The sequence below is a fragment of the Oncorhynchus mykiss genome, chromosome 2 (assembly GCF_057628025.1).
Source record: "Oncorhynchus mykiss isolate SJ-2025 chromosome 2, ASM5762802v1, whole genome shotgun sequence".
Lineage (NCBI taxonomy): Eukaryota > Metazoa > Chordata > Actinopteri > Salmoniformes > Salmonidae > Oncorhynchus > Oncorhynchus mykiss.
Genome location: NC_143023.1, coordinates 80629783 through 80655252, shown reverse-complemented (window position 1 = coordinate 80655252; position 25470 = coordinate 80629783). Strand labels below are relative to the sequence as shown.

Here is a 25470-nt window from a genome sequence, read left to right as displayed (position 1 = left end):
CTCTGGGATTAATTTCCATTTTTATTCAATTCGGTTTCATACATTTTTTGGCAAAACTTTAGTTTATTACATAAAATATTGAACACTATAAGGAATCAAAAAACAAGGACAAAAAATTATTCAGTTTACTTATAAGTTTGAGAACAGTAAATTGCTGCAATGGCACATCAAACAATGATATGGCATTTAGGCCATATAATTAGAATGACATATTTTGAACCAGTTGATCAATGAGTAAGTATAACTATACTGCATGGTCAGACATTACTCAAACAGCCTCCTGAAGAAGCGCTTCTTGGCGGGTGTCATCTTCGGCATCATTGGGCCCTTCCTGTGCTGGGGTTTCATGGGGCTCCTCTTCAGGGACAGCACCTGACGTGGCGGGGTCATCTCCTGGCGGGGCAGGCCCCCGTGGTCCAGGCAGAAGTACTTGCCGTTTCCCTGCGAGAGCCTCACCAGCAGGCCCTCAGTCAGCTCCATACACTGGGCATGGACCCAGTGGCCTCCCTCCCCTTTGGAGCAGTAGATCATGGCTGGCCGCAGCAGTTCTGTGGAGTAGTAGGGCTCCCAAGTGTTGGGGTCCACCTGGCAGCCCAGGCAACATTTGACCCAATAGCCTGTCTGGGTCTCATCCTCCTCATCCTCTTCATTGTACGTATCCCCCTCTCCCTCGCTGCTGTCCTCCAGCTCATGGGGCTCGCGGCCGAAGTACAGCTCCTCAGAGTCCTCCAGAGGGGCGGAGTCCTCAAAGTCTGTGGACTCCTGGCTGCAGCCCTGGTTCCCATCTTCACCCTTTCCTTCCCCCTCCTTTTGGAAGCACACCTGGTAGAAGTAATGTGCTTCGGGCGGGGCTGGCCTGCCCTCAGAGGGGACCCCAATCAGAGCGCTCCCTCCACCCAAGCTGCCTCCGAACCAGGTGTGGCTGTGGCTGATTTCCCCTGTCCACTGAGGGGCCTCTCTGGGCTCGATGCTTATCCCAGAGTCATCCAGCACCACACTGCTGCACTCCATCCTCTTTTGGGTCTCTGACTGATACCCACCCAGGATAATGTACTCATGGGAGGGCCCCACACGGGTGGCAATAGCACTGGAGATGGACAGGCCGGTGTCCAGGTGCTCACAGGAGAGCAGAGGGCTGCCCTGCAGGAGCTCCACACGCAGGCAGAACACACGAGGAGGACGAGAGTCAGACGACAGAGTGTGGCCACCAAGGAAGTAGACATAGTCGTCTCTTGCCAAAGCTAGGTGGAAGGACTGGCCGTCAGTGAGCTCAGGTAAGGTGTGGGCAGAGCAGCAGCCAAATTCTAAGTCGATGATGAACACCTGAGGAGGGCAGTCCACAACGCTGTTCCAGTTCTCTGTGCTCCGCTCCCCGGCCGGCATGTAGGATCTGCCCCCAAACACAACGCAGGCCCGCTTGCCCAGACTCTGCACCATGCTAAGTGTGTGGCCGTATCGGGGCCCTGGCTGCTCTCCCACCAACTCTCTCTCCTGACAGCGCAGGGTCACTTTGCGGTTGCAGCCACGGCTGTCCAGAGTCAGCAGGTAGAGGCTGGAGGAGATCTCGTTGTTTGGGGTTCGGCCTCCATGGATGAGGTAGCCCTCTGGGTGTCCATCATGGGGCTCAAGGCGGGTCAAGGCGGGACAACGCAGAGGGGGAAGATAGCAGGAGTCATTTGAGAAGGAGATGGGTCGCAGTTTGAGCTCCCCATGCTTTAGGCGTACCCCGAAGACCCCAGTAGGACAGGAGCGCCTGGGCCAGCCTTTCTGGCCGAACAGAAATATGTCACCATCCAGCTGTAACAGGGAGCAGCCAGGCTGCAGGAGGCTGCCACAGTTCACTGCAGTCAGTGGTTGCAGAGACATGCTACCGCAGGTGGCTGTGGGAAAACAACAACACAAAATTGTCTCAGTCAGCTGCTGCTTTTGAACTGAAGGATTTTAAACATGGGTTGTCTGTCTCTTTCTAATTATATGGTCTGATTATCAGTGACAGAACTGTGTGTCTTAAAAGGAAAAGGCCCTTTTACTATGTTTGAACAAGTAGGATAAAAAACTAAAAATTCAGTCCAATTTATTCATTGTTGTTTATTTAGGAACTATTTATTCTAAATTCGTTTATGACCTGCAGAAAATACTGTCAGATACATTTCCTATTAGTGTGTAGTTTTTAATCGCTTTCTTTTCGTGCAATTAAATAGCCAAAAGACTCATTTCCCAACATTCATTGCTCTACGCAAATCCAAGCGAAGGTAACGTAAATCGACGCTCTGTTGTCAACCTTTTACTCGTGTTTTAACTAACAATTTTTCCTAAACACGGGTTAGCTAGCGATTTTGGTGAACAATGAACATAATACTATGATACAAGTGTCAGCTTCGATTGTAATAGTATATGTGGTAGCCTGCTGTGGTCATGTTTGGCTGGCTAAGCTTAGTTGGAAGTTAGCTAGCCAGCTAACGTTAGCTAGCCTAAATTAGCCTCGGCAATAATCATCTATGATGTGATGTGCAGAGATATAGCTAAAGATGGTTTAAATGAGAAACTGTGATTTGTTTTATATAACAGTACGTAAACAACGCAAACCATCTATCTAGCATTCTGCTACATTTAATCACGTTAGTTAGTAAGGTCCCATTGCGATGTCCTGCTCAATTAGACAGTAATAACGGCTATGCTAAGTTACTTATCTAACGTATGCTGTCTTTATGCTAAAGAGATAATTTAGGACATAAATTAGCTAGCTAACTTTTCTACAATCCTTACTATATATAAAATATATATCTAGCTAGCTATATGATTATAACTCCAATGTGACAATGAATGTATCTAGCTAGCTATAGATCATGTCTAGACATTCTTGTCCCATTGGAGTTATAATCATAGCTAACGTTACTACTATCATTGTCAAATCTTCCATTGAAAGTAGAATTTCAGCATTGCTTACCTTCTGCTCGAGTAGCTAACGTTACTGTTTGAACGTCTCGAAGAACAGTGTTGTGGAATGTTGTAATAAGTTAGGCTAGTCTTTGTGTATCTTTAGTACTAAACTGTGTAGACAGACAGTGGTTGACAGAGTTTGTGAAGCTCGATTAACTCAGATGAGTTACAGATCTTGAGGTTAACTGTCTGTGACTGCTGCTGACAGGCAGGTGTGCTCTCTACACTGCAATAAGACTGAGCTGGTAATACAATCACTGTTAAGTAATCATAGGTTGTGCACAGTAGAGTTTGTTTCTCTGCAAAGAACAATGTTTTTGTGCTTTAGTTTTGTCATTGCTCTTGTGATTGAACCTTGAAGAACCAAAGGTAGCTTACAGTTGTGACTGCTACAGTTTGAAGGCAGTCTGTTTGCAATTAATGGAAATGCCAGCCCTTTATATAGTTGCAAATGTAGTGCACCAATCCTTCCAGCCCCTCTCTTCAGCTCATCCTCCCTGTTCCATCGCATTCCTCTCCTGTGGACTCCTCACAGTGACAGTGTAAAAGCTGGCTTTGTTACTCTGAGTACAGCCACGTTATTGTTGTCAGATTGCTTTTACATCTAAGGGAAGGTGGTCATTAGCTCCCTGTCTCTCCCTGTGTGTGTCATTACAGCTGTGGAACATTCAGAGGGCCTCATTGTATGTATCCCATTTTTTAGCTGGAGAGCCATCATTATCCCCTCTGTGAACAGTTTGGCATTTTCCACACTACAGCTAAGTGGCATGTGTGTAGTGCCATGTGCAGTCAGTGGGACTGTGATTCATGTCCTCACATGGTACACTGAACCTGATGCATGACTTACATTATACTGTGTTAAAGAAGAGAAAGGGAAGAGAATAGCACAGCTTTATTTCTTTTTAATTTCTAGTTCTACTCCAGCTTGAATTCCTTTTCTATTATGCCTAACCACTTATTGTGTAGTCTACCGGAGGAGAGAGAGGAACATACACACACACACACAAACACACAGTGAGCTGGAAGCAGCTGTCTGACAACCATTAGCATAATGTTTTTGTGTTTTTGGAGGGGCTGTGAGAAGGCTCAGGGAGTGTACAAAACAAACGCTGCAACCACAATTGCCTGGAAGAACGTTAGAACTCAAAAACAAACAAGCAGCGGAGCACCTGTGTCTCTTTGAGTTGTTGCTTAGAGGGGGGTACCTCCAGCACCAGAAACAGGAACTAAAGCTCCATTCCTAACAGCTGAATAGGTACTGTGGGCATGTTTTTTCTATGAGTTAAGATAATACACCTCCAAATCAGCACTGAATAACAAACCAGCTCAGTCAGTCAGTTCCTTAAGGTACCTACACAGTGGTCTGCTTTATGCTGCAGCTGGGTCGTTGCAGTTGTGTGTGTGTGTGGCAGGCTCAGCAGTGAGCCATGGAGATGGATCCCAGGCCATGCAGGAATTTGAAGAGTATAATTGGTAGAACAGAGTCATTAGAAAGTGCTGTAGCACCTGTTTCTGTCCCCGCTATAATGTTTCAATACCTGACAAGTCCTTTCCTGCAAGATTCCCGTTTTGATTAATGGGCGCAGTGACAGTTGTGATGTTCTGACGATCATACTTGCTGCAGTGTTTATCACTGTTTAATGCGATGCTTAATTGTTCCCCCTGTAGTGATTGGGATTGAGCAGCGTGTCGGCAGCAGGGTAATTACACCTGGGCCTAGCTAATTTTTATTTTATTTATTTAACCTTTTATTTAACTTGGCAAGTCAGTTAAGAACATTCTTATTTACAATGACGGCCTACCCCGGCCAATTGTGCGCCACTCCCTATGGGACTTCCAATCACGGCTGGTTGTGATACAGCCTGGAATCGAACTAGGATCTGTAGGGATGCCTCTAGCACTGAGATGCAGTGCCTTAGACCGCGTGGTGCACAATATGGCCGCTGTGCTACTGATTTTAACATCTCTCTCCCTCCCCCATTTTCCAATCTCCCCCAGGTGAGCTGTACCCAGGGGTTGCCAGTGTACCAGGCCGGCCTGTTTTGGGTGGCAGGATGCCTGGGGTGGAGAGTGGCTCAGGTGGTCTGGCTGATGACGAGGTGGTCCTGGAGACCCTGAAGTGTTTCTGCAGCTCATCAGAACAGACCTACGACCAGTTCCTGTCCTCCTTCACACACCTGACTCCAGGTCAGGCTCCTTCACACAATGACTGACTCCAGGTCAGTCTCACAGGCAGTTCACACACCTAATTTGTTTCCATAAGGATTTTTTGCAATTCAATTGGAAACTAAATTGCCCCAAGCCTGGTCTCAAAGGCCTTCGGGTTGTGACTTCATTACATGTAGAGCTGATACCTTACAGGCATGTATTAAATTGATACAAATACACATGTATTTTCTCTTCTGATCTCCCTCTCACAGGGAGTGCTGGGAGGGGACACACGACTCTGCCCTCTGGACCCAGTCATCTCTCTAGGGAGATGGAGAGATCAGGGGAGTTGAGGAGGAATGGAGAAGAGGATGCAGCAGAAGAGAGGAGAGGACAGCAGAGTGTCTGTGTCCTGCCTGCTGATCAGGAGGAGGTCAGTGACACCTAGATCTGTCTCTTTCCTACAGGCATGACTGACTCAAGGCTTACACTGTAAACTCACCCCACCAGGCTTCAATCCCTCCTCTCTTTCACCTGTCTCAGCCCTTTACTCTCTCTTGTTCTCTTGCTCTTTCTTGTTCTTTTTCTCTTTTCTCTTTCTCTCATTCTCTCTCTCTTTGCAAACCTGCCGCCCTACATTATGACAATACTAACAAGCCTTCTGGAGGACTTTGTAGGGGTGTGGGGCATCGGGGGAGCTTGGTTCCGTGTTTTAATGATGTAACTATTGGGCCAATAAAGGTATTTTTAAAATAAAATACAATTTCTCTCTCTCTTTTTCTCTCTGTCGGTCTCCCTTGGTTTATTTCTGTTCCCTCCATCTATTTCAGTGTTATCCCATTTTCCTAAACCAAATTAGTGGATTGTTTCAGGAGCAGGAAGATTTACTTCAGATGTGTACATTGGAGCATGAACAGTACTTAGGACCTCAGGCTATGCCAGCTATTGATTTAACCATGATTCTGATTAAAGGTTCTCTCTGCTGTAATCAATACTACACATCAGCAAGTTACACACTGAAACTGAAAGTCTGGGATAGGATCCCATATTTGGTTTCCAATTAATCTCACTGGGGATTATTTGGAAGAGTTGAGTGAGCACAAGATCCTACAGCATCTGTAGGACTCTTAGAGGCACTCAGCTGTCCAAACACATTCGTATATGTAACTGGAGCCATAGATCAACAGAAGTAGTGGCCACGACCCCACAGAGCTCTTAGTGTCTGATGAGATCATAATGACAGTTAAACTGCTTGAGCAAAAATGCAGTGGTCATATACAGCATGAGTATCTGGCAGTGAGTATCTCTTTGTGACTGTGGTTTGGTTGCAGGTGGAGCTAGGTGCTGGAGTGACTGTGGGCAGCTGTGGAAATGGAGACTGTCGTCCACCAGGCATAACTCTCAAGGTTGATATTGTGGACTAAAGTAATGTTGTTGTAATATCCCAATTCCATACTGTATATTAAATATGGTAATATTTATGTTAGTGCATATTTTTTAGAAAAACTGCTTGCAATTTGTTAAGTATTTATTTGTCACTGACATCGGTCAGGGTCACACACATTGACTCATGATGATCACATATTATAAACTGCTATATACTTTCTCTATCGATCAAAATACAGATGTATAACTTGTTTACTACAGTAATATACACAACATGAAAAGTAATAATCACTTTCTCTTGTTTTCTGATTTGAGAATTGTTGATTGAAGAGTAACTCTCCATTGTTCTCTGTGTATAGCTGGATAACTACCTGGATGTTGGGGACTTCAGTGAGGAGGAAGGAGATGTAACTGCTGACCCAGGTACAGCATCTTGTTCTCTCACTCATAACTCTCCGGTTTCCAGAACTGATTTTAGATTAGTGCATTGTACAAGATAGAAAATAACTTTCTTGGCATTGTATAATGGCATTCTTGTTTCTTCTAAAGTAATTTAAGAGTGTGCATGGATCATCATTAACATTAATTTATCCTAATCTTCACTGATTACGGTAGAATTAGAAAGTTATCGCCTTGCCATGCAGTATTGATATGAGCCTTTGAGTCCACAATGCTATTTCACGGAGAATGGTTCCATTAATCGAAGCTTCTTTGACAGTAAATTACAGCGCTCCAGAGTTCTTACATTATTTCCTCAAAGAAAGGAAAATCTCAGTGAAAAGTAGAATATATTCTTAATAATCCATGTAAAGAAGGAAACATGAAGAAGTTTGCCAGTAAGCCCTAGAAGACATTTAACAGTTCACCTTCTAATAGGATTTAGTTAATGTCATGTGCATATTATTTCTGTAATAAGGCTAGTCATGCCATTCATTTGAAATACATTACCATCTATTACGCATTTTTAATACATGCAAATTGTGGCCCCGGCCCTGTAATTAGTGTTAAGGGCAATGGCTCTCTGCTCTGTGGTGTATTGCTCTCTCTGTCCTCATTTAGCAGTGAGGGATACATAGACCGCGTGCAAACTACATCTCCATACACAGAGGTACAGGGCCCTAACTCCAACCCTGATGCTGAGCCCAACAGTAACAACCAGACACCTCCACAACATGTTGTGTGTGTATGTGTGAGCTGCCCAGTGACACGAGCCTACCAGACGAGCTAAATCACTTCTATGCTCGCTTCGAGGCAAGCAACACTGAGGCATGCATGAGAGCATCAGCTCTTCCGGACGACTGTGTGGTCACGCTCTCCGTAGCCGACGTGAGTAAGACCTTTAAACAGGTCAATGTACACAAGGCTGCGGTGCCAGACAGATTACCAGGACTTGTGCTCCAGGCATGTGCTGACCAACTGGCAGGTGTCTTCACTGACATTTTCAACATGTCCCTGATTGAGTCTGTAATACCAAAATGTTTCAAGCAGACTACCATAGTCCCTGTGCCCAAGAAACACAAAGGCAACCTGCCTAAATGACTACAGACCCATAGTACTCACGACCGTTGCCATGAAGTGCTTTGAAAGGTTGGTCATGGCTCACATCAACACCATTTTCCCAGAAACCCTAGACCCACTCCAATTTGCATACCGCCCAAACAGATCCACAGATGATGCAATCTCTATTGCACTCCACACTGCCCTTTCCCACCTGGACAAAAGAAACACTTATGTGAGAATGCTATTCATTTCTACAGCTCAGCGTTCAACACCATAGTACCCTCAAAGCTCATCACTAAGCTAAGGATCCTGGGACTAAACACCTCCCTCTGCAACTGGATCCTGGACTTCCTGACGGGCTGCCCCCAGGTGGTGAGGGTAGGTAGCAACACATCTGCCACGCTGATCCTCAACACTGGAGCTCCCCAGGGGTGCATGCTCAGTCCCCTCCTATACTCCCTGTTCACCTACGACTGCATGGCCAGGCACGACTCCAACACCATCACTAAGTTTGCAGACGACACAACAGTGGTAGGCCTGATCAACGACGAGACAGCCTATAGGGAGGAGGTCAGAGACTTGGCCGGGTGGTGCCAGAATAACAACCTATCCCTCAACGTAACCAAGACTAAGGAGATGATTGTGGACTACAGGAAAAGGAGGACCGAGCACGCCCCCATTCTCATTGGCGGGGCTCTAGTGGAGCAGGTTGAGAGCTTCAAGTTCCTTGGTGTCCACATCACCAACAAACTAGAATGGTGCAAACACACCAAGACAGTTGTGAAGAGGGCCCGACAAAGCCTATTCCCCCTCAGGAAACTAAAAAGATTTGGCATGGGTCCTGAGATCCTCAAAAGGTTCTACAGCTGCAACATCGAGAGCATCCTGACCGGTTGCATCACTGCCTGGTACGGTAATTGCTCGCCCTCTGACCACAAGGCACTACAGAGGGTAGCGCGTACGGCCCAGCACATCACTGAGGCTAAGCTGCCTGCCATCCAGGACCTCTACACCAGGTGGTGTCAGAGGAAGGCCCTAAAAATTGTCAAAGACCCCAGCCACCCCAGTCATGGAATGTTCTCTCTACTACCGCATGGCAAGCGGTACCGGAGTGCCAAGTCTAGGACAAAAAGGCTTCTCAACAGTTTTTACCCCCAAGCCATAAGACTCCTGAACAGGTAATCAAATGGCTACCCGGACTATTTGCATTGTGTGCCCCCCCAACCCCTCTTTTTACGCTGCCTCTACTCTCTGTTTATCATATATGCATAGTCACTTTAACTATACATTCAAGTACATACTACCTCAATTGGGGCGACCAACCAGTGCTCCCGCACACTGGCTAACCAGGCTACCTGCATTGTGTCCCACCCGCCAACCCCTCTTTTACGGTACTGCTACTCTCTGTTCATCATATATGCATAGTCACTTTAACCACATCTACATGTGCATACTACCTTAAATCAGCCTGACTAACCGGTGTCTGTATGTAGCCTCGCTACTTTTATAGCCTCACTACTGTACAGTATATAGCTGTTCTATTTACTGTTGTTTTATTTCTTTACTTACCTATTGTTCACCTAATACTTTTTTTTGCACTATTGGTTAGAGCCTGTAAGTAAGCATTTCACTGTAAGGTTGTATTCGGCGCACGTGACAAATAAACTTTGATTTGATTTGTGAGGGTGTTTACAATGGGGTTGCAGCCAGGCCTGGCGTGTGTCCTTCCTAACTTGATGGGGAAAGGGGATTGGTAATGAAGAGAGGGTTGACTAAGTAAGTGTCAGTGTTTTGTGCCAAACAGTGTTAAAATCACTGGAAGGGTGTCAATGTCACCCTGGCTGCTTGTCCAAGGTGCTGATGCCCACAAACGTCTGACAGTGAACTCCCACCTTGATTAGCATGTACAGTATAGTTATCAATGTGCTGGGCGTAAAAGCAGGTGGAGAGGAGGAGGGGAGTGCTGGGGAAGGTGGTTCTGCTGCGTCTTTCTGACACTGAGTACATCGTAATTGCCTTTACAACAGGATCGATGACCGCTCAGCGTCTGAATGAATCTGACTGTCAGGGGTGATGGCTGCTGTGATGGGTTTTAGTTGCGTCTGAGAAAAGTATATGTAAGGTTTTGTTTAGTGAATTAGGATTCCCATTAGCTACTGCACATGCAGAAGCTACTCTTCCTGGGGTCCACATAAAACGTAATAATACATGACAAAGTACAGAACAGTTATATATAAGATATTACATAAAATAAGTTATACATTTCGTTTATTGGGTACACCCATCTAGTACTGAGTCGTACCCCCCCCCCTTTTTTGTACTTTTTTTGTACTTTATATTTTTTGTACTTTATATAGCAGCTACTCTTCCTGGGGTCCAGCAAAATTAAGGCAGTTTGTACAATTTTAAAAACATTACAATACATTCACAGATTTCACAACACACTGTGTGCCCTCAGGCCCCTACTCCACCACTACCACATATCTACAGTAATAAATCCATGTGTATGTATAGTGAGTATGTTATCATATGTGTGTATGCATGTCTGTGCCAATGTTTGTGTTGCTTCACGGTCCTCGCTGTTCCATAAGATGTTTTTTTTATCTGCTTTTTAAATCTAATTTTACTGCTGGCATGAGTTACTTGATGTGGAATAGAGTTCCATGAATTCATGGCTCTATGTAGTACTGTGTGCCTCCCATAGTCTGTTCTGGACTTGGGGACTATGAAGAGACCTCTTGTGGCATGTCTTGTGGGGTATGCATGAGTGTCTGAGCTGTGTGCCAGTAGTTTAGACAGACAGCTCGGTGCATTCAACATGTCAATACCTCTCACAAATAAAAGTAGTGATGAAGTCAATCTCTCCTCCACTTTCAACCAGGAGAGATTGACATGCATATTATTCATATTAGCTCTCTGTGTACATCCAAAGGCTAGCTGTGCTGCCTTGTTCTGAGCCAATTGCAATTGCAGTTCTGAGCCAATTGCAAAAAAAAAAAAAAGTCATTTTTTTGTGGCACCTGACCACACGACTGAATAGTAGTCAAGGTGCAACAAAACTAGGGCCTGTAGGACCTGCTTTGTTGATAGTGTTGTTAAGAAGGCAGAGCATCACTTTATTATAGACAGACTTCTCCCCAGCTTATCTACGACTGCATCAATATGTTTTGACCATGATAATTTACAATCTAGGGATACTCCAAGCAGTTTAGTCATCTCAACTTGCTCAATTTCCAACTTGCTCAATTTCATTTGCCTCTGGAACAACCTGAATTCATTCGGGGTGTGGATTCTACAAGGTACGGCGTTCAAACGTTGCTCAATTGGTATCAAGGGACCTAGCGTGTGCCAGGAAAACAATCCCCACGCCATTTATGTATTTATTTTTATTTAACGAGACGAAGTCAGTTAAGAACAAATTCTTATTTACAATGACGGCCTACCCCGATCAAACCCGGACGACGCTGGGCCAATTGTGCGCCGCTCTATGGGACTCCCAATCACGGCCACTTGACTCACTGTCTGTAGGAGTGAAATATTTTTGTGAAAGGGGTGGTGTACCTAATAAACTGTCAGCCGAGTGTATATTGGAAATACACCAGGAGACAACAAAAATACTAATTACTCACTATTCATATATACACACTGTTATATAATAATTACAGTTAAATTAGATGTTTAGACAGAGGAGAAGCGCTGTGATACAATATGTTTTTTTTTCTAGCTAAACTTTCTTTTTGCCTTAGTAACATCTGGTGGCAGAGCATTCCACAGTGTTATGGCTCTACACAACTGAACGAAGAATTACATTTGTTTTTGGTTTGGGTACCGTGATGAAACCCATAGTGGCGTGTCTGGTGGGGTATTTAAATGTTTTATTTTTTTTAACCTTTATTTAATGAGGCAAGTCAGTTAAGAACATATTCTTATTTACAATGACGGTCTTCCCCGGCCAAACCTGGACGATGCTGGGCCAATTGTGCGCCACCCTATGGTACTCCCAATCACAGCCGTTGGTTATGATATGATATGATACAGCCTGAGATGCAGTGCCTTAGACCGCTGTGCCTTCGGTAGGTATGTATGTCTGTTTGAAGTGTATGCAAATAGATTATACAAGTGGTTAGGCATTTTCAACATACAAATGTTTCTTAAAAAGACTAGAAGAGAAGAGTCAATTTCTCCTCAACCATGAAAGGCTATGCATGCATGCTGTTGATGTTAGTTCTGTGTGTGCAGTTAAGGGCAAGCAGTTAAGGTTAAGGCATGCTGCTTTGTTTTGAGCCAGCTGCAGTTTTGCTAGTCTTTCTTTGCTGCACTTGACCATATTATCACACAGCAATCCAGATGGGACAAGATCAGAGCATGAACAACCAGTACAGTTGATCTTTGTGTCAAAAACGCTGGCAACAATTGTATTATGCTTTTTTGCCGACTTTTACCGACACCGGCCATATTCAACGGTTTTGTACACTTTAGCTCAAAACACGTAGCTAGCTAGCTCTAGGTAAACAATATGTAAGGTCCCACACATCACGTAACGTTGGCTAACAAGCCAGCCAGCTAACGTTAGCTAGTTAAACAACAATGAACATAGTGCCAAATCATGTTGTTACTACCCTTCATGTATCTGCTGGGAGCTAACCAACCAGGTTTAACGTTAGCTAGCTGGTTAACAATACACTTTAGCTTAAGACATGTAGCTAGCTAGCTAGGCAAACAATGAACCTAGCTAGGTAAACAATGTGTAAGATCACACACACCATGTAACGTTAACTAACGAGCCAGACAGCTAATGTTTAGCTAGTTAAACAACAATTAACATAGTGCCAAATCATGTCGTTACTACCCTGCATGAATCTGCTGGGAGCTAACCAACCAGGTTCAATGTTAGCTAGCTAACATTAGGCTCTAACTAGCAAAGCAAACGGTTCTGGGAGACGAATAATAACGTCATACACGTAACGTTAGCTAGGGAGCCAGCCAGCTAACGTTATCTAGCTAGCTAACAGTACACTTTAGCTTGAAATAAAACCACTTTCTGTCAAACGTGTAATATCTGAAAATGTAGCTAACTAGACTATCTTACGTCATGGACGAGTCTCCCTGTCACGGATGCCATGCCACGGTTGCCCTTAGTTTGAAGATGTAATCCGGAGACAGGTTTTTTCTTCATCTCCTTAGCTATCATACTCTAATACTACTGATTTCAAAACTCGATCCTCCAGAAAGTGGAGAGCAACACGTATGCAGCTCCACTACACGATACATAAAAAAAAGCCGCATTAGACAGGATTAGCAACACAGACTGACCAGCTGAAATAGACAGAAGCCCTCTATATGGCAGACCAATCCGAACCCCTCTCTCGGCATGTCCAGCCCACTCATTATCTCAGCCAAATGGCTACTGGGAAGGTTGCTCACTTTTTCTGTGGCTTAACCAACAAGGCTCGTAATTTAACAATTTTATTCATATTTACAGATGGCATGCAAGTTTGTTATTTGTTATGCTCCAGAAGGCATTTCTGCCCCAAAAAATGCATTTTGATAAAAAAAACATTCAAATGTCCCTCCTGTGAAGTCGTGGCTTGTGACATACGCCTAGTTTCCTGAAACTGTTCACATTTAAGACCCGTTTATTTTTGATTACCCATTCTGACACTGACTAAAGGTGTCTCCAAGACATAACAAACCACTGTAGCTGTGTCCTCCAGGTGATTTTTGTCTTTAAGTAAAACATCCTTAGAGAGTACTTGTTTACCTATATTTAGTTTACATGCCCACTAATAATTAGATATTAAACTGATAATGTCAGTAGCCCGAGTGTAAAAATAGTAATGTAAACCTTACTCTGTTTATCGTAATCGGTGTAAGGTCAAAATCAAAGTAAGCATACACCGATTAAAACACCTGGTTTTCTGAGAAATCTTTCTAATTATTAGGACATGTAAACCGCTTAATCGGTGTTCCAGAGGTGTGTTTGATCTGTGCATGTGGCAGCACTGATAGCACAAGCCTTCCTCTTATGAGTGAGTGAAGAGAGTTCGCAAAAACTAAAAGTATGCATCATAGAAAAAGTTTTCATAAACAAACTTTATATGTCCAAACTCAGAATCAAATAGGCTTCGCAAATATAACATGGTCACTGTGGTAGAACGTTTATTTTGATTGCCGATTTTCTGCATCAAAAGTTCCATCAGGTAGCCTGATTTCAGATGTGCCCATGTAAACAGAATTATTAGGGAAATTGTTCTTCTTGCAAAGCATCTAAATGTTTTAAACAAATGTATATTAATCTGACTCGTATTATTGTGTGCATGTAACCGTGCTCAATGTGTGACTTTCTCATCTGCACATAATACACAAGGTGGTGTCCCTTCACCAACTCATTTTTTGTCTTGCTTCCTCATCCTCTCGTCTCCCTCCACCTCCCCTCCCCTGCTCCATCCTCCCATCCCAGTGTGACTTTCACAGTGAGAGTAATTAGCTGTTTAATTAGGATCAACACCGGCCCTGTGGCTGCCAAGCCAAGCCAAGGAGAAGTGTCAATATTTAATGGTCTCTGCTCCTCTCTAATTGATTTAAATTCCCTTTTATGAACGCATGGAGACACATAATTGTATACCTACCCTCTCTTTGACAGTTGTCTAGGCCTGTCCTTTTCAGTTTGATCGCTCTCCATCGCCCTGATGTTTTGGTCAGGGTCCTATTATCAGGAGCGTGTTTTGGGTCCTGCTATTTGAGGCTCCTCTCTCTCTCTCTCTCTCTCTCTCATCTCTGTGTTCTCTGGATGTGGGTTACATTAGCTGGCTGGCAGAGATGATTACAGCCGACCAAGGCCTTTTTAATTCAGATTAAATCTCCTCCGCCCCATTGATGTCTTTCATATGCCTGCCAGCCAGCCAGCCAACCATCCCTCACCTGTTGTCTGTGACCCTTTCTCTCATGCTGTTGTTGAGTCCCCCTGCTGCATGCTGCAGGATCTGTATTCTGGAGAAACTGTCAGAGGAAATATGGGTTCGTAGTGTGGCTTTGCATTTTGATAGAGATTCGTTTCACTGCAGAGTTACAGCAGGCTTAGTGTCCTGTTTGGATTAGTGTTGTCACGATACCAGAATTTTGGTTGTGAGCCGAGTGTCTGCGGGTTTTCGCACCACCCTTGTACTTGATGGATGAATTAAGGTCACAAATTAGTAAGGAACTCCCCTCACCTGGTTGTCTAGGTCTTAACCTGCAGACACTCGGCCCTCCGTGGAATGGGTTTGACACCCCTGCTCTATACCATCACGATACTCATTACCAAAATTATAAATATACATCTGATGGATTTGTTTCAGTCTCTGAATTGTATAATTAAGCAATAGGGCCCGAGGGGGTGTGGTATATGGCCAATATACCACAGCTAAGGGCTGTTTTTATGTATGACACAATGTGGAGTGCCTGGACACAGCTCTGTATATTGGCTATATATCACAAACCCCTGAGGTGACTTATTGCTATTCTAAACTGTTTACCAACTTAATTTAATCAGTAAATACCTGAGGTATACGCTCTGATATACCACGGCTGTCGGCCAATCAGCATTCGGGGCTTGAACCACCCAATTTAATGGAACTTTTCGCTGCCAGCTCCTGATATCAGGGCATAAAAACTCAAGTCTGTGCACTGAATTAGCCTAGAGTGCATATGCGCCCAGCTATATCCTGTCCCACTCTTGTTTTCACTGGCTAAACTAGCTGGCTAGCTGAACTATGCTAGTTTTCATCCTCATTGCTAAACTTCCTAAATACTGCACCCTCAACATCAAAACGTTGTTGCTAGTTATACAATCATGTCACTAAGAAATTCAATGTAAATAAAAATATTTATTGTTTTGTTGAATTGTCATGACTGATTCGAGCTATCTGTTGTGTCGTAAGACAATGGTGGCAAAGGATATCATTGCTACTTAATGCAGATCCAAGTTCAGTTTTGAAATTCACTGGTGTCATTGAGGTAGGGTTAGCTGGACATTTCTGACTGGTCTTGGAATTGTCAATGGGCAGCCTCTCCCCGCTTGGCTCGATGGTATATGTAGTGATTTTGCCAACACATATACAGTATGTATACCGTTTTGTACCATTAACCTTTTTTATACTATTTGTTGATTTAATTGGACTTTATTAGTATAATGAGTAGTTCCAGGAATGTCACGATTTAATTTACTCAAGAAAATAGCAACTCTACAGAGCACCAATGCCAACAATGAATGACTAAATGGGTTCACAGGGCTCCTCCTCCTCAACACTCTATAGATCATCTTTGGGGTAGACAGGAGTAAGTGAATTAATAAAGTTTTCAGTGGCAATCAGCTTTGAAATCAGCATATGTTGCCTTCTGGTTTGCATATTATCACAAACAAAGTACTAGGGTAGTGAATGGATGTCAGCTTTAGCTGTCATCTAGCTAGGAAAGTTACCGGTAGCTTACAGAGCTGGAAGCTATCTTCTTCCATTGTAAAGTGTTTTAGCCTTTATGGGCATTCTTTTGTGAACAGTAATCAACAGTTTCAACATTTCTACATGACGTGTTGCATTATTCAAGTGTGTCATGAGTAAGTGGAGCAGGCACAGTGCGTGCTATAATAAGGGGTCGGCTGTGCAGATAGACAGGCGTGATTCGTGAGACACATTTCACAGAAGTACCGAACCGTTTTTCATGTTCTAGTATCCGAAAAGTACCTTATTTTTGATATACCGTGCGACACTAGTCGGATGTGTCTGACAGGAGGAGCAGAAAGACAGATACTCCTGGGGCGTGTTCAGTTGAGTGAAAATCTTTTGAAATGGAGTGAAGCATGTAGTTGCTAAATTAAAGGAAAACTCCACTCAAAAACAACTATTCTTTTCGTTAATCCAGTGTTGATACAGTCCCAAAATGGTTTGTCTCTTGCTCAAAAAATGTATTATATGATGAAAAACACATCATCATGATGTGTCAAGTGACACTTTGGTTCTTGAATGTCCAATATCTTGAAAACCTGACTGCTGACATGCAAACCATTTTGGGACTGTATCCAGACTTGGTGCATCGGTACCGCTTGCCGTGCGGTAGCAGAGAGAACAGTCTATGACTTGGGTGGCTGGAGTCTTTTTGACAATTTTTAGGGCCTTTCACTTATACCGCCTGGCATAGAGGTCCTAGATGGCAGGGAGCTTGGCCTCAGTGATGTACTGGGCCATACGCACTACCCTCTGTAGCACCTTGCAGTCATATGCCAAACAGTTGCCATACCAAGCGGTGATGCAGCCAGTCAAGATGCTCTCGATGGTGCAGCTGTTGAACCTTTTGAGGATCTGAGGGCCCATGCCAAATCTGTTCAGCCTTCTGAGGGGAAGAGGTGTTGTCGTGCAGTCTTCATGACTGTGTTGGTGTGTGTGGACCATGATAATTCCCTAGTGATATGAACACCGATGAACTTCACGCTCTCGACCTGGTCCCCTACAACCCTGTCAATGTGGATGGGGGTGTACTCGGCCCTCCATTTCCAGTAGTCCACGATCAGCTCTGTTTTGCTGACGTTGAGGGAGAGGTTGTTGTCCTGGCACCACACTGCCAGTTTCATTGTTGTCCATGAACAGGCCTACCACCACCACCTTGTCGTGGGCAAACACAATGAGGGTGCTGGAGTTGTGCGCGGCCACACAGTCGTGGGTGAACAGGAGGGGACTAAGCAGGTACCCCCGAGGGGCCGCCATGTTGAGGGTCAGTGTGGCGGATGTGTTGTTGCCTACCCTCACCACTTGGGGGCAGCGCATCAGGAAGTCCAGGTTCCAGTTGCAGAGGAAGGTGTTTAATCTCAGGGTCCTTAGCTTAGTGATGAGATTGGAGGGCACTATGGTGTTGAATGCTGAGCTGTAGTCAATGAACAGCATTCTCACGTAGGTGTTCCTTTTGTCCAGATGGGACAGTGTGGAATGCAATAGAGATTGCGTCATCTTTTGGGGCGGTATGTGAATTGGAGTGGGTCCATGTTGTCTGGGATGATGGTGTTGATATGAGCCACCAGCCTTTCAAAGCATTTCATGGTTACAGATGCGAATGCTACGAGGTATCATTTAGACAAGTTACCTTGGCGTTTTGTGCATTTTGTGCGTGATCACACAGTCGTCCGAAACAGCTGGTGCTCTCATGCATGGTTCAGTGTTCCTAGCCTCGAAGCGAGCATAGAAGGTATTTAGTTCGTCTGGTAGGCTTGCGTCACTGGACAGCTCGCGGCTGGATTTTGCAGGAGTTGTATTATGTTACAGTGTGTAGTGCCCACTGTGGTGAGAACTTGAGGAGGTAAAATCATTACTCGTAAAATTATAATTTCTATACACGATTTCCTAGTGATACAATTCAATTGTGGTGATGAGCAGCCCTTTCTAACCTACTGGAGTCTGATTTTAATTGAACAAAGAGTCACTTCTCATTTTCTGTAATTTGATTGTCACACTTCTGAATTGTGTTTGATGATGGCACCGAACAAAGCCAATGTGATAATAATTTGCATAATGATGTACTTACTCTGATCTTCTGGAAATAATACAATGGCTTAGATCTTCAGGAGCTATTGAATCCCAATTAACTAAAATTATCTAACTTTTCAAGGAGTGCCACTTGAAAAGGCCGGCTGCTCTGAGTGAAAACTTAATGGTCAGTTCAGTTTCACTATGTGAATCCTATTCAAGCCACACTCCGTGAACTGTGCATACCATCAAAGAGGGGTCTTAATCCTGTGTGATGTTCTCTCCTTCTTTTTCAAGTTACTGAGGAAGGACAGCTAGAAGCAGAAAGAAGACACTGTTGAGTCCTCATCCTGTGTGTCTTCTCTCCTCTTTTCTCAGATGGTGGGGTTCGGGTTCTACCAGGGGAGGTGGAGGAGGAACTCCCTGCCTACCTGCCCTCTTTCTGTCATCTGACCCAGCTGGACCTGACCTCCACAGGCAGGACGACGGGGACACGGCCGGGGACACGAGGACAGCAGCAGGACACGCCACCACAGGGACAGGTACAAGAAAGGACATTTACTAATCTATGACATAAAGACACTAAGATGAAGATAACATTTACCCACCCCAGGAACAGCTTAGTTGACTCCGCAATTAGTTGACCAGGAAAATGGAACTTGCAGTTGGTATATTTTGTTTGAGAGTTATGTTAATCATTCATAAGTGTTGTTATATAAGCCAGTCTTTCTGTGCTAAAGTCATGCGAGAGGGGTCTGTCTATATACAGTATAGGCAACTTAATTCATGTCATTGACTTTTCACAGAGTGACAGTGAAGAGGTTTTGCCTTTCAACCTGGATGAGAACTTTGACTACGACAATGTTGTGCTGTCTAGCAAACATCTCCTACCACAGTTCAACACTGGTGTATGACCTCTGTGCAGGGACCACTGTCTGGGAGAGCCTTGTGTCATACCACATCAAATTACCCAACTTACCATTTAACTGGACTAATAAACCACTCCTGAAAACAGCATCCTTCCTGTCATTCTTGCTACTAAGTGTAATATTAGAACAGAGCAACACCAAAACTGTGTTTGAAAAGGACTATTTTAAAGGAACACAACAGCAGCACAGACTTCATGTACTGTAAATAGTGCTAAGCTAATGGCACAGCTTATCTGAATTCTCTCCTCTGGATCAGGAATAATCACAATGTTTTGGGCTGTGAGACTGGTCACTGATGAATGACGACACAGGAACATAGAGGCTTGGCCCACCAGTCATCACACAGCAGAAAAGCTGTGTATTTGTGTTTGTGTGTAAGAGGTAATTTGTGTGTTTGTGCTTACGTGCGTGTGTGTGCGTGCTCGTACCCCACTGGGTAAACACCCTGTACTGTAATTAATTCCCTGTAGCTACAGCCTGTGTCTCACTGTGCCTTTGCATTGGAACAAAGAGCTCTGGGAGGTGCACTGAGCAGGCTATATAACCTGAAAGCACATTCCAAATAGTTCCCTCTAACTAATGCTATGTTGTTGTGTCAGTGGTTCGTTTTTGATTTGACATCTAAAGTATTTGTGTGTGTAAGAGAGAGCGTTAGTGTGTGTGCGTGCAAGAGAGTGAGAGAGTGACAGGCGTTGACGAGTTCATACTGCAGAAAAGCAAAATACATCTTCCAGTGTGGACTGTTGGTTTACTTTAAAACATTAAGAAGAATGTGTGCAACGCGACGCGTGTGTAGCCTACTCAGTCTGAACGCAATGCATATTTAATGGATGTTCCTGTCACCTCACATTTAATTGGTGGGTGGCAGGGTTGGAACAAGCCTAAAGAGGACAAGACCTTTTCACAGTTACGTGGTAAAAGTTAAAGAGCAGACACATTTGAAAAGCTAGCATTCAATGGAACACGGTTCCTTGTGTTGTATGGGCGAGCTGGCATTTACATTGCCTTCAGAAAGTATTCACACCCCTTTACTTTTTCCACATTTTGTTGTGTTACATCCTGAATTTAAAATGGTTTAAATTTAGATTTGTTTTTGTCACTGGCCTATACACAATACCCCATAATGTCAAAGTGGAATTATTCTTTCCCTGAAATGTTTACAAAATAATTAAAAATGAAAAGCTGAAATGTCTTAAGTCAATAAGTATTCAACCCCTTTGCTATGGCAAGCCTAAATAAGTTCAGGAGTAGAAAATGTCTTAATAAATTGCATGGACTCACTCTGTGTGCGATAATAGTGTTTAACGTGATTTTTGAATGACTACCTCATCTCTGTGCCCCATACATACAATTATCTGTAAGGTCCCTCAAGTCGAGCAGTGAATTTCAAACACAGGTTCAGCCACAAATACTCTCTTCTCTGTAAAAGCTGATACTATGTGGTAGTTCTATAGGCGTATGCATCCTTGACTAGTAATATATTATTATTGTTTAATCAAGTCCAAAGAGGGGCACCTATTGGTAGCTGGGTAGTTATAAAAAGCAGACATTGAATATCCCTTTGAGCATGGTGAAGTTATTAATTACACTTTAGATGGTGGATCAATACACCCAGTTGCTGGAGAGGAAGGAAACCGCTCAGGGATTTCACCATAAGGCCAATGGCGACTTTAAAACCGTTACACAGTTTAATGGCTGTGATAGGAGTAAACTGAGGATGGATCAACAACATTGGAGTTACTCCACAATACTAACCTAATTGACAGTGAAAATAACAGGACTTGGGAGTTTTGGAGAAACTGGAGAAAATGGAGCTAAGCACAGGCAAAATCTTAGTTTCAGTTTCAGTCTGCTTTCCACCAGACACTGGGAGATGAATTCACCTTTCAGCAGGACAAACACAAAGCCAAAGCCATCTACACTGGAGTTGCTTATCAAGAAGCCAGTGAATGTTCCTGCGTGGTCAAGTTACAGTTTTGATTTAAATCTACTTGATAATTTATGGCAAAATCTGAAAATGGTTGTCCAACAATGATCAAAAAACAATTTAAAATAAAATCAATTCTAAGTGTATTTGTCACGTGCGCCGAATACAACCTTACAGTGAAATGCTTACTTACAGGCTCTAACCAATAGTGCAAAGAAAGGTATTAGGTGAACATTAGCTAAGTAAAGAAATAAAACAACAGTAAAAAGACAGGCTATATACAGTAGCGAGGCTATAAAAGTAGCGAGGCTACATACAGACACCGGTTAGTCAGGCTGATTGAGGTAGTATGTACATGTAGATATGGTTAAAGTGACTATGCATATATGATGAACAGAGAGTAGCAGTAGCGTAAAAGAGGGGTAAGCGGGTGGTGGGTGGCCGGACACAATGCAGATAGCCCGGTTAGCCAATGTGCAGGAGCACTGGTTGGTCGGCCAAATTGACAGATTTGACAGAGCTTGAAGAATTTTGAAAAGAATAATGGGCAAATGTTGCACAATCCAGGTGTGGAAAGCTCTTAGACTTACCCAGAAAGACTCACATCTGTAAAGGCTGCCAAGGGTGCTACAAAGTTTTGACCCAGAGGTGTGAATACTTATGTAGATGAGATTTCTGTATTTCATTTTCAATAAATTTGCACAAAAAAACAACGTATTCACTTTGTCATTATGGGGAGAGAAAATGGATGAGAAAAAAAATCTATTTAATACATTTCAATTTCAGGCTTTAACAACAAAATGTGGAATAAGTCAAGGAGTATGAATACTTTCTGAAAGCACAGTATGTACTACGTATGATGCTCCAATGTATTTCTTTCTTCTCTGTGAAAGCTGATACTATGTGGTAGTTCTATAGGTGTATGCATCCTTGACTGTAGTAATATATTGTTATTGTTTACTGAAGTCCATACCATATTGTGTTTATGTGTTATTGCTTACAGTATCATAGAAAATATAATCAAGGAAAGCAGAGGATGAGTATTTAATTTTGCATTGGGAACTTAGTCTCAGTTCGTATCCCTTAGCTGACTGAATTGAAATCCGACAGTGTACGGTTAAACATCTCATGCTACTCCCGTGCCTTAGCAGATGGAGCAGGCTCCCCTCCCCAGGTGCTCCTGTTGTCTGTGGTACTGTGTGTGTGTGTTATGGGGGCCGTGACCACAGCCCTTCGGTTGGTGCTACCCCACCAGAAGCCCAGGATGGGGGAGAGAGATAAGGAGGACAACCCCCCTCCTCGCCCCCGCAGGCAGCCTCACCCAGCCTCCCACAGCTGCAGCGTTAGTGGGCCACCAACGGCAGGTAACCCCCAGGTGAGGAGAGAGGAGAACACAAAGGAGAGCATTGCAGAGAAGAAATGGTAGGGACTAGTATCACAACTCTTCCAGCTTGGTACATTACTGTGAGACCTGGGTTCAAATACTATTTTAAATAATTTAAAATGCTTTTAGCTGCGGTTAATTGAGCCTGCCTGGCGCAAAGGAACCAAAAGAGTAGTTGCAAACCCCACTAATCTAGCACTCCAGGCAAGCTAAAGCAAAAGCTTAAAGTATTGGAAAGACTTCAAATAGTATTTAAACCCAGGTCTGTTACCCTATGACCAAGTAGCAGTGGCAGTTAGTCTGTGTGCAGAATGGTTAATTGGTATGTTGGTGTGTGTTTTCTACTAACTTAGTAGACGATTGAAATGCAGAGCAGACATTAAATCAGAAATGCAGCCTTCCCTTCACATTATTAGCTCTCAGCATTAGACCAATCCTACATCATTAGCTTTTTTCCTGGGTCAGTTCTACTTTCTTACAAGAGTGGCAGCATTCATTACCAAGCTTCATTATGATTTAATAAACATTTCTTTAGTCCCGTTTATTTATTAATGTGATAATTTTAATGATTCTCAAGATAGTGTGTGTGATTTAATTAGATGACAAGGACACTATCACCCCGGAGGGAATTATTTCCTTTTCAAGAATGATCTTTGGAAGTAGATGCCAGATGATAATTTAAAAACACCATACTGGGTTGTAGACTAAAGACGGAAAGAGTCTGAGACAGAGAGAAACCCAGCCAGGGATCATTGAATATTCATATAATTTGTACTGTACATGCTGAGGAAGTTTTCTCCTGGCCCATTTAAATGGAAGTAACAAAACACCCTGATATATATTAATATTTTATTATTTTGCCCTTGCCTAATATGTCTAAAGCATGCTTCTTTTCATTATAATAATTTAGGCTGGTTTAGCTTAGTGTTGGGGGTAAGGAAGGAGGGAGGGAGGGAGGGAGGGAAAGAAGGAAGGAAGGAAGGAAGGAGGGAGGGAGGGTGTTTCTCTCTTCCTGAGGGTGTCACTGTTGCCCCATGTGTGGCACCTCAATGATGGTGTGTATCAGGTCTAACACAGTGCTCTAACTACACTGATCAGCTCCACACTGGTGAGTCAGGGCACTGCCTGTCGGCACTGGAGACACAGACAAGTGTGCGCACATACAGGTAGAGACTTCGTTACATGGGTTGAATGTTGATCATCACGGCAACAATCAAGCTTCACCCAATTAACCAATCTGCATAAAAATGTTAATACAGGTTTGATGAGAACAAAACACAGAGGATGTGATTCTGCAATGTGAAGGTCATGCACTCTCCACTTTAGCAATTATTTACACAAGACGCCGTCCATGAAACAACTTCTATTTTCTAGGAACGGCATTGTTTCACTAATGGCTTCCTTCCTTCCTTCTGGTCCTTCTTGCTCCACTGCTCTGTGATGGATTCCACAGCGGAGCTGGAGATTAATGGACTCATGTGGCTCTGATTTATGCTCACATCCCTTTGCTCACGTTCACATTTAAATGAACATGAGTTAACAGTATCTCTGTGTTATTTGATTCCATTCTCCTCAGCTCTCTTCCCTCTACACATCTTTATATGGCTGTGGCCAGAGAGGTAAAGCTGTTGATTGACGCAGGTATGAAATGATGGTTCAATAAAAATATATGATAATAAAGCACCATGCCAGAGGGGGAGAGGGAGGAGATGAGAGAGAGAGAGAGGGGAATAGAAAAGAGAGATGGAGAGAGGACTTTATGTATTCCCCTCCATGCCCTGTGGCAGGCAAGGCAGACAGTCACCTTGCCAGAGCCCAGGGTGGCAGCACCAATCCTGGCTAGCCTGGGCCACCAGAGGAGCCCTGCTCTGGATGACGCTGGATTTTGTGGTGGGATCAGTGGGATTGAGAAGGACAAACAGGCAGTGCTGTAGGCATCAAGCCTGCAGAGGAAAAGTCCCAATTCGGCTCCACTCCTTGGCTGTGCTCCTTCCCCTCCTGAGTACTGATGGAGATCAGGGAGGGTCTTCGTGTTGCTGCTTGATGGAAAGCTGAGGTTCCGGATACAACATAGTAAACGTTAATTGCTTTCTATAGAATGTTTTCCTATTCAAATAAAATAAAATGTTATTTGTCACATGCGCCGAATACAACAAGTGTAGACCTTTACAGTGAAATGCTTACTTACAAGCCCTTAACCAACAATGCATTTTTAAGAAAAAAATAAGAGATAAGAATAACAAATGATTATTAAAGAGCAGCAGTAAATAACAAAGCGGGGCAATATACAGGGGGTACCGGTACAGAGTCAATGTGGAGGCTATATACAGGGGTACCGGTACAGAGTCAATGTGGAGGCTATATACAGGGGTACCGGTACAGAGTCAATGTGGAGGCTATATACAGGGGTACCGGTACAGAGTCAATGTGGAGGCTATATACAGGGGTACCGGTACAGAGTCAATGTGGAGGCTATATACAGGGGTACCGGTACAGAGTCAATGTGGAGACTATATACAGGGGTACCGGTACAGAGTCAATGTGGAGGCTATATACAGGGGTACCGGTACAGAGTCAATGTGGAGGCTATATACAGGGGTACCGGTACAGAGTCAATGTGCGAGGGCAACGGTGTCGAGGAAATGTAAGTAATTTGTACATGTACAGTTGAAGTCGGAAGTTTACATACACTTAGGTTGGAGTCATTAAAAATAGTTTTTCAACCACTCACAAATGTCTTGTTAACAAGCTATAGTTTTGGCAAGT

General features: G+C 43.7%; 2 protein-coding genes across 13 annotated transcripts; one reads left to right on the top strand and one right to left on the bottom strand.

Annotated features, from left to right (window-relative positions):
* Nucleotides 1-8: 8 nt before the first annotated feature.
* On the bottom strand, nt 9-3184 carry rag2 (recombination activating gene 2). The gene is made up of 2 exons (XM_021573150.3): nt 2948-3184; nt 9-1880 (listed from the first exon to the last, which is right to left on the bottom strand). Exon 2 carries the CDS (start codon nt 1864-1866, stop codon nt 265-267), a length of 1602 nt encoding a protein of 533 aa, XP_021428825.2. The 5' UTR covers nt 1867-1880; nt 2948-3184; the 3' UTR covers nt 9-264.
* On the top strand, nt 1910-19478 carry iftap (intraflagellar transport associated protein). Of its 12 annotated transcripts, none has more exons than XM_021573163.3 (7): nt 1910-2252; nt 4939-5127; nt 5361-5521; nt 6420-6494; nt 6834-6897; nt 18843-19006; nt 19271-19478. In XM_021573163.3, exons 2-7 carry the CDS (start codon nt 4995-4997, stop codon nt 19376-19378), a joined length of 705 nt encoding a protein of 234 aa, XP_021428838.3. In that variant the 5' UTR covers nt 1910-2252; nt 4939-4994; the 3' UTR covers nt 19379-19478. The 12 variants fall into 12 exon arrangements, with proteins under 12 accessions (XP_021428838.3, XP_090064973.1, XP_090064959.1 ...); XM_090208833.1 differs by having other exon boundaries at nt 2200-2252; nt 4939-5159; XM_090208807.1 differs by having other exon boundaries at nt 2244-3185.
* Nucleotides 19479-25470: the final 5992 nt, after the last annotated feature.